This window comes from Triticum urartu, chromosome 5A, assembly GCF_056163025.1.
Source record: "Triticum urartu cultivar PI428250 chromosome 5A, HENAU_Tu73, whole genome shotgun sequence".
In the NCBI taxonomy this organism is placed as follows: Eukaryota; Viridiplantae; Streptophyta; class Magnoliopsida; order Poales; family Poaceae; genus Triticum; species Triticum urartu.
In genome coordinates this window covers 459763498-459772796 of record NC_141877.1, presented here as the reverse complement: position 1 = coordinate 459772796, position 9299 = coordinate 459763498, and the positions used below count along the sequence as shown (strand labels likewise).

The window sequence follows — 9299 nt, the reverse complement described above, 5'->3', positions numbered from 1 at the left end:
CGGGGGCCATAGGTTTCACTAGTGGCTTCTCTCGAGAGCATAAGTATTCTACGGTGGGTGAACAAATTACTGTTGAGCAATTGACAGAATTAAGCATAGTTATGAGAATATCTAGGTATGATCATGTATATAGGCATCACGTCCGAGACAAGTAGACCGACTCCTGCCTGCATCTACTACTATTACTCCACTCATCGACCGCTATCCAGCATGCATCTAGACTATTAATTTAAAAACAGAGTAACGCCTTAAGCAAGATGACATGATGTAGAGGGAAAAACTCATGAAATATGATGAAAACCCCATCTTGTTATCCTCGATGGCAACAATACAATACGTGCCTTGCTGCACCTACTGTCACTGGGAAAGGACACCGCAAGATTGAACCCAAAGCTAAGCACTTCTCCCATTGCAAGAAAGATCAATCTAGTAGGCCAAACCAAACTGATAATTCGAAGAGACTTGCAAAGATAACCAATGATACATAAAAGAATTCAGAGAAGATTTAAATATTGTTCATAGATAGACTTGATCATAAACCCACAATTCATCGGTCTCAACAAACACACCGCAAAAAGAAGATTACATCGAATAGTTCTCCACAAGAGAGGGGGAGAACATTGTATTGAGATCCAAAAAGAGAGAAGAAGCCATCTAGCTAATAACTATGGACCCGTAGGTCTAAGGTGAACTACTCACACTTCATCGGAGGGGCTAAGGTGTTGATGTAGAAGCCCTCCGTGATCGATGCCCCCTCCGGCGGAGCTCCGGAACAGGCCTCAAGATGGGATCTCGTGGATACAGCAATTTATGGCGGTGGAATTAGGGTTTTGGCTCCATATCTGGTCGTTTGGGGGTACGTAGGTATATATAGGAGGAAGGAGTACGTTGGTGGAGCAATAGGGGGCCCATGAGGGCGGAGGGTGCGCCTAGTGGGGTAGGTGCGCCCCCTACCTCGTGGCCTCCTCTTTTGTGTCTTGACGTAGGGTCCAAGTCTCCTGGGTCTTGTTCGTTGAGAAAATCACGTTCGCAAAGGTTTCATTCCGTTTGGACTCCGTTTGATATTCCTTTTCTTGGAAACCCTAAAACAGGCAAAAAACAACAATTCTGGGCTGGGCCTTCGGTTAATAGGTTAGTCCCAAAAATAATATAAAAGTGGATAATAAAGCCCAATAATGTCCAAAACAATATATAATATAGCATGGAGCAATCAAAAATTATAGATACGTTGGAGACGTATCAACCCACAAGTATAGGGGATCTATCGTAGTCCTTTCGATAAGTAGGAGTGTCGAACCCAACGAGGAGCAGAAGAAAATGATAAGCGGTTTTCAGCAAGGTATTCTCTGCAAGCACTGAAATAATAGGTAACAGATAGTTTTCTGATAGGATAATTTGTAACGAGTGACAAGTAACAAAAGTAAATAAAGTGCAGGAAGGTGTCCCAATCCCTTTTGTAGCAAAGGACAAGCCTGGACAAACTCTTATATGATGTAAAGCGCTCCCGAGGAAACATGGGAATATCGTCAAGCTAGGTTTCATCACGTTCATATAATTCGCGTTCGGTACTTTGATAATTTGGTATGTGGGTGGACCAGTGCTTGGGTGCTGCCCTTACTTGGACAAGCATCTCACTTATGATTAACCTCTATTGCAAGCATCTGCAACTACAACAAAAGTATTAAGGTAAACCTAACCATAGCATGAAACATATGGATCCAAATCAGCCCCTTACGAAGCAACGCATAAACTAGGGTTTAAGCTTCTGTCACTCTAGCAACTCATCATCTACTTATTACTTCCCAATGCCTTCCTCTAGGCCCAAATAATGGTGAAGTGTCATGTAGTCAACGTTCACATAACACCACTAGAGGAGAGACAACATACATCTCATCAAAATATCGAACGAATATCAAATTCACATGACTACTAATAGCAAGACTTCTCCCATGTCCTCAGGAACAAACGTAACTACTCACAAAGCATATTCATGTTCATAATCAGAGGGGTATTAATATGCATATAGGATCTGAACATATGATCTTCCACCAAGTAAACCAACTAGCATCAACTACAAGGAGTAATTAACACTATTAGCAACCCACAGGTACCAATCCCAGACTTGGAGACAAGAATTGGATACAAGAGATGAACTAGGGTTTTGAGAGGAGATGGTGCTGATGAAGATGTTGATGGAGATTGCCCTCTCCCGATGAGAGGAGCGTTGGTGATGACGATGGCGACGATTTCCCCCTCCCGGAGGGAAGTTTCCCCAGCAGAACAGCTCCGCCAGAGCCCTAGATTGGTTCCGCCAAGGTTCCGCCTCGTGGCGGCGGAGTCTCGTCCGGAAAGATGGCTTATGATTTTTTTTCTCATCAAAAGACTCCATATAGCAGAAGATGGCCACCAGGGGGCCCACGAGGTAGGGGGCGCGCCCAGGGGGTAGGGCGCGCCCCCATCCTCGTGGGCAGGGTGTGGCCCCCCTGGTGAACTTCTTGCGCTCAATATTTTTCATATATTCTGAAAACGTCTTCCGTGAAGTTTCAGGACTTTTGGAGCTGTGCAGAATAGGTCTCTAATATTTGCTCCTTTTCCATCCCAGAATCCCAGTTGCCGGCATTCTCCCTCTTTATGTAAACCTTGTAAAATAAGAAAGAATAGGCATAAGTATTGTGACATAATGTGTAATAACAGCCCATAATGCAATAAATATTGATATAAAAGCATGATGCAAAATGGACGTATCACATCCTCCAGCGCCGCCACCACCCATATGACGGCACCCTCCACCACACCACCGGCCGCCGTCTACTCCCCGACGGAGATCACCGGGGTCCTCAACGATCTCGTCACCGTCGTCCAGGGGATACGGCTATACCTAGCCGTCCCGTACGGGCCGCCGGCCGCCGCCGGGCCAGCCGCCCTGCCGTGGTATTCGGCACCCGCGGCGCCGACCGGGCCTCTACACCACCACTGGCCGCTTCAGCCGCCGGCTGCCGCCGGCCCTCGCCACGTCACCCACGCCACTTGGGTCCTCGCCGCCACCACCCTGGCAGCCCTAGAAGCCGCCGCACACTGGGGCCACCGCGATGCTGGTTGGGCCGCTGCAGCTAAAGCCAGCCCCCGCTACCGCCCCGATCTGGCCACAATGGTCGACCGCAGCCATCGTCGCGCCCGCCGCCTGCGCCGTTTCCAGGCAGCAACAGCTGCCGCTGCCGGCGCCTCCGCCGCCCAGCACCGGGCTGACTACAACCGCGCCGGCAGGCGTGCCAATTCAGCAAGTGCGGTTCCCGCCCTTGCCGTCCCAGCTTCCGGCTTGGTTGGCCGGGACGTCACCACCGCCAGTCTACACCATGGCCACGGACCAGCCGGTGCCCTCCCTGTCGTACGACGGGCCATCCGGCTCCGCGGGTTTCCACGCTGGCTTCGACTGGCCACCGCTTTCCTGGGGACCACCTGTGCACACCAGACTAACGCCATCCTCTTCACCGCTCCGTACCACCGAGTCGTACACTCACAGCGGTCATGCTCAGACACCGTCGCGCTTCGCCAAGCTCGCCTTCACCACCTATGACGGCGCCGAGGACCCCCTCAACTGGCTCAACCAGTGCGAGCAGTTCTTCCAAGGGCAACGGACGCTCGCGTCGGACCGCACCTGGCTCGCCTCTTATCACCTCTGCGGCGCCACACAGATGTGGTACTACGCCCTTGAGCAGGACGAGGGCGGCATATGCCTCCGTGGGAGCGTTTTCGCGAGTTCTGCCTCCTTTGATTCGTACTACCGATACGTGGGAGCCGGCTGGCGGAGTTGGGCCGCCTTCCCTTCACCTCTACGGTGCAGGACTACACCGACCGCTTTCAGGCCCTGGCGTGCCACACGTCCGGCGTGACGGCTCACCAGCGGGCCGAACTCTTCGTCGGCGGTCTGCCAGATCATATCCGCGTCGACGTTGAGCTGCAGGGACCCCAGGACCTCCAGACGGCCATGTACTACGCCCGCGCATTCGAGCGCCGCGCGGTGGCCATCCAGCATGCATCACTGTCCCGGGCCGCTGGCCCGCCACCCAGGCCGGATGTTCCCGCGCAGGGTCGGCCTTCTCAGACTTCCGCGGCACCCCTCGCCGCGACCGTGGCGCACCCGTTCCGTCGGCTCACCTCGGTCGAGCTACTCGAGCGTTGCCGCCAAGGGTTGTGCTTCAACTGCGACGAGCCCTACACGTCCGGCCACGTCTGCCCGCGACTCTTGTACCTGGAGGCTGCAGACTACATTGAGGAGGACGCCGTCGCCACCGACCTGACCGCCCCAGCTGCCGCGAAGGTGTTTGACATTGGTTGATCACCTCGAGGAGTTCAGCAAGCGCTTCCCCACCTTACAGCTCGAGGACGAGCTGTTTGTGCAGGCGGGGAGAAGTGTTATGACCGTCATATTAGGGGCTTAGCCCAGTGGGTTGTGGCCCAAGTTATCTTATTGTTATTAGGGGCTTAGCCCAATTATCTTATCGTTTGCTTAGGAGTCAAGTAAATCTCTCTATATAAGGAGAGGAGATGTATCAATCTAATCAAGCAAGAAGCAATCAGTATTTGCTCGGCTTCCCCTAGGGAGCCGGGAGACCTAACCCTAGCCGCCTCTTGCGCCTCTGCTGCCTCTTCTCCACCACGCAAGGACGGCGCCCAGCCGCAGGCCGCCGCGCCCTCGACCTCGTCTTCCTCCATCTTTCCCCTACAATCTCCGCCCTAGAACCGACAGAACCCTGGCCCCTAACACCTACCACATAGGTATTTTTCATGAGCAGGTTACTGGCATGGGATTACTGGGATCCTTATTATTCTGGAATAATATGACCATTAAAATAAAGAGTTCTCCATAAGCAAAATGTTTTCCATTTCGAAATAGGCAGGTGTGCTATAAGTTTTGAGGTTCTATGACATTTTGTGAGTTATTGTAACACTTCACTTTGGTATATCATTGCTATCGATAATGGGCGAATGCAGTTAAGCCTAACAATCAAGAGGGGGGATGTTGGTTGATCTAACGGTTTAACAACCAAAAAGATAATGTTACGGGAAAAGGATTCATGCACCAATGTATGTGGCCCTTGAACCAAACTGATGCGCCCTGATCAGGGGCACCCAAACCAACTTATGGTTTAGGTCTCCTATTACTAGCGTTACATAAAAGGGATAAGGGGAAGAGCTGGCTACCTGCGCGATCATTTATTCATGTACGGTTCACTCTCGTCTCCATATTCCTAAGCCCTATCCAATCAAAGTGTGTGATGCAGTGACGGGAAGACCTAGCCTACACGTCGTTGTTGCAGGACAATGCCGGTGGTGGCCTGAGGGGATTAGGACATCCATCAGATCGACTACTTCGACTAGATCATCGCTCCACCATGCCTGGAATGAGCAGGCAATCATGTCGACCTCCATGACTCCTAATGAACCCTAAATCCTTCTCTGTTTACGTTATCTAGGTGTTCTATATGCAATTAGATCATGCTCATGGCATCCTAGTGATGCAAAAGATCTAACAAGTGTTTAGATGTGGTGCATCGTTGCAAGAAATGTTAGTGTCAAACTAGCTATCAGGTAGTGCACCATGTAACAAAATTTAGGGTTTCTATCATTTTTGCCACTAGTTGTGTCCCACTACTCAGTTTTGCCATTCGAAGTTACAACTACTCAAAAATACCATCGATCCGTGAGATGTTTGCTCAAAAATGCCATCGTTCCGTTAGATGTTTTCTCAAAAATGCCATTAGACATCGTTATTTTCACATCAAACTCATTGACCATGTTATATGACAAAAATAAGCCTAGACCCACATGTTAGTTCTCTCTATCTCACAATGATAAGTGTGGCCCCACTTGTCAGGAGTAACCAAGCGAATAATTTTATAAATAAATAAGAACGTCGTTGGGATCAAGTGGGCCCCACACTTTATTGTAGTTAGATAGAAGGAGAGTTGGCATGCTGCTTCATAGGTATTTATGTCATTATAACATGGCAAAAGAGATTTGAGATCACAATAATGGTGCCCAGTGGCATTTTTGAACATGTGTCTAACACATCGATGGCATTTTTGAGCAGTTGAAATTCCTAGTGACAAAACTGAGTAGTAGGACACAACCGATGGCATAAATGATAAAAAACCCAAAATTTAATGTTTTTCCAATGCTATGAACTTTTCCTTATTCTCTGCGCTCTTTGTCAATGTTGAATTGAAATTATCCTACTTGTCAACTAGTGTGTGTGTGTGAATACCGGAGGCCATAGAAAATCCATGTCATCCTATTGTGGGATCTTCCGAAACTATGCACGGAGAGGCACACCGCATAAGCCAACGAAGGACGGCGGCGGGAGCCCGGGGACGACGGCAGGACAGGACGGCCATGCGGGACGGGCAAACAACATCGAAGGAGTGGGATTGGGAAATCGGCATCAACAGGATGGGGCAGCCATGTTGTGAGCATGGCAGAGGTCGCCGAGGGGCAGGATGTGGTGGCGGGGTTCATGGCCATCGTCGGAGTGGTGGCGGTGGTGGTTGGTGGCCAAGATCGACTGACATAGCGGCAGTGAAACTTCACACCAGCGGTTGGGCTTGCGCCATAGCCGTAAAAAAAAAAAATTGGGCAGCCGCTAGTGGTGCTACAAATATGCAACACTTGGATTTAAAATTTGACGCTGCCTAAAAAACTTCATCATCAAATAGTGATACATCATCTGCTGGAGCTGGTTTTTTGGTCAAAATGCTCTAAACATCAATAATTTGGGCACACCCGCAGTTTGTCATCATCTATTGGAAATGCTCAGTTCAAAAACGAAACTACTGTCCGTTATAATTAATACTACTAGTCATACTATATCGGCAACTACAAGCTTGCACACATTTGGTGGAAGAGGACACATGCTACTACTCCAATTTAGTGATAATGGAGCAATACCAAAGTAGTGGTCCATAGCCATAGGCCACAAAAGCTCCACACTAATACTAATAGTACATTACAACAGTTAGCTTTGAACTCAGAAATCTAGGATAATATATCCAGTTGTAAATTCCTTGTGTCCTGCTAGGGATGTACAACTAGAGTTGCAAACAGACTACAAAGCTACTACTCGTTAAACATATGACCTTTTGATAAACATGTCGGTCATCAAGCCGCAAAACTAATCAAATAAATTCTCAATAACAAAAATAGCTGAACAACTGTTGGTCACATACTATGCATATTTGTAATACTTATCATATTAGTATATCAGGCAACGGCAAGATTGCACAAACTTGGTGGAACAGGACATGTTACTCTAATTTAGTGAAAATGGAACAATGCCGAAGTAATTGTGAAGATTTACAGTGGAGTATCCACACTAGAATAGTACAACAGTTGATTTTGACCTCAGAAAATGCAGAATGTATTTCCAATTATAAATTTCTCCATTGCAGCCAACAGTTATTTGCACTAATAGTGCCCCTGAAGATCTACAGTTAGAATTGCAGACATATTGCAAAGTTACTTGTTACTCCCTCCGTCTCAAAATAAGTGTCTCGACCTTAGTACAACTTTGTACTAAAGTTAGTATAAAGTTGAGACACTTATTTTGGGACGGACGGAGTATAACATATGACCTTTTGATAAATATGTTGGTTGCAAAGCTGATCAACTGAATTCTGAAAAAGAAAAATAGCTGGAGACCTGTCATCGATATTATACAAAGCATGCAGGATGCTATACTTCTAGCATTATGAGTTTCAATGTTTCATAGCAAAATCTTGCTTGAAAATAAACATAGAGAGAACACTAGCTATCCACAATAATCTTACTATCACACCAATATGAAGCAAGATCCTATGTCGGTCAAATATTACAATCAGTTTATTCAAAGTTTCCACATATTGCTTCAAAGGCCTAATTACAACAAGCCTTGCTTGAAAGCATGCATGGGAGAACCATGCAACCTAATATGGAGTAATCACAGCACAATACTATCATAGAACAACAACAAAACTAATGCAAGGCGAAAATAAAAAACATAAATACATAGTAACCATGGGAGGCACCGGATAATAGTCATCAGATTACACTGGGTGGCCAGTTAGTCATGCACTACTGAAGCAATCATACGGCCTCCCCCATTACAACAACCCTACTGTAATACATACTAGAACCGAACAGCTCAATTCATAAGCTCAGGGGAGGCCCATAAATCTTATTACGCCGCAGCAACAACAGCACCAAGGACAGTCACAGAACAACAACACATTCTCCGATTAGAAATGCGCAAGTTTAGATCGATGATACATTACTGCTGGGGGACATAGTAGTATGCCATACTCGGGTCGGTGGCAGGCACGCCGGCGGCCGGGCGCGGGATCCCGGCCGCCGCCGTGGCCATGGCCGCGGCGGCGGCCGCCTCGGCGTCCTTGGCGTCGTCCCGGGGCACGATGTCCACGAGGAAGTCGAAGACCTCGGTGCGGGCGATGGCGGCCGCAATGTCCGACTTCTGGAGCGTGCGGCGCTTGTTCTCCTCGGCGTGCGCCCAGCCGCGGTGGGTGAGCTCGAGGATGAACATCTCGCAGGCGCGGGCGAAGACGACGGGGGCCTCGGCGGCGATCATGCGGACGTCCTCGTCGGCCTTCATGATCTTCTTGATCCGGGCCAGCGGCAGGTTGTGGTTCTTGAAGTCGGTGGTGGCCTCGATCTCGCGGTACTGCTCCGCCCAGAACACCTGCAGCTGCTGCTGCTGCTGCGCCGCGGCCTGCTGGGCGGCGGCGGCGCCCGGCGGCGCGTAGAGCTGCGTCTGGTAGGCGGCCGCGGGGGCGCCCGGCGGGGGAGGGTACGCCCCCGGCGGGTAGCCGACGGGCGCGCCCAGGACGGGGGGCGGCGGCGGGGTGCTGGATTTGGTGGGATCCATGGGTTCGGGGGAGCTAGGGTTGTGGGTGGGAAGCGGAAGGGGACTGGGGATTGGGGGAAGGAAGGGGATGATGCTTTTCAGCTGGAGCTGGTCTTGGTGTTTGGATTTGTGGGTGCTGGTACTGTTATCTCTTCTATGGAGAAATGGTGGATTTGTTAGATACTTACTGAATTTTCACACTTTAAAAGTGCAAAGGAATAACATTGTTTACTTCCTGAATTTTCACACTTTAAAAGTGCAAAGGAATAACATTGTTTCGGTTTCAGAGATAAATTTGTTAACGCTTTTTTCTCCAAACATGAATCAAATTGCTTGACATGGTGTAAAAGCAGTCCAATGAGTTTACATTACAACGCGCATGTTTGAGGGCATATTTGATTAGTAG

The 9299-nt window shown here is 49.0% G+C and overlaps 1 protein-coding gene and 1 pseudogene across 1 annotated transcript; one reads left to right on the top strand and one right to left on the bottom strand.

The window, feature by feature from the left end:
• The first annotated feature begins 3089 nt into the window (after nucleotides 1–3089).
• Nucleotides 3090–3890, top strand: LOC147971920 (uncharacterized; annotated as a pseudogene).
• Nucleotides 3891–8024: 4134 nt separating this feature from the next.
• On the bottom strand, nucleotides 8025–9020 carry LOC125509739 (nuclear transcription factor Y subunit C-6). Its single transcript, XM_048674762.2, has one exon. It carries the CDS (start codon nucleotides 8912–8914, stop codon nucleotides 8303–8305), a length of 612 nt encoding a protein of 203 aa, XP_048530719.2. The 5' UTR covers nucleotides 8915–9020; the 3' UTR covers nucleotides 8025–8302.
• Nucleotides 9021–9299: the final 279 nt, after the last annotated feature.

Coding starts and splice junctions, on each gene's coding strand:
- LOC125509739 (XM_048674762.2), bottom strand. CDS start 8,914: ATGGATCCCACCAAATCCAGCACCCCGCCGCCGCCCCCCGTCCTGGGC.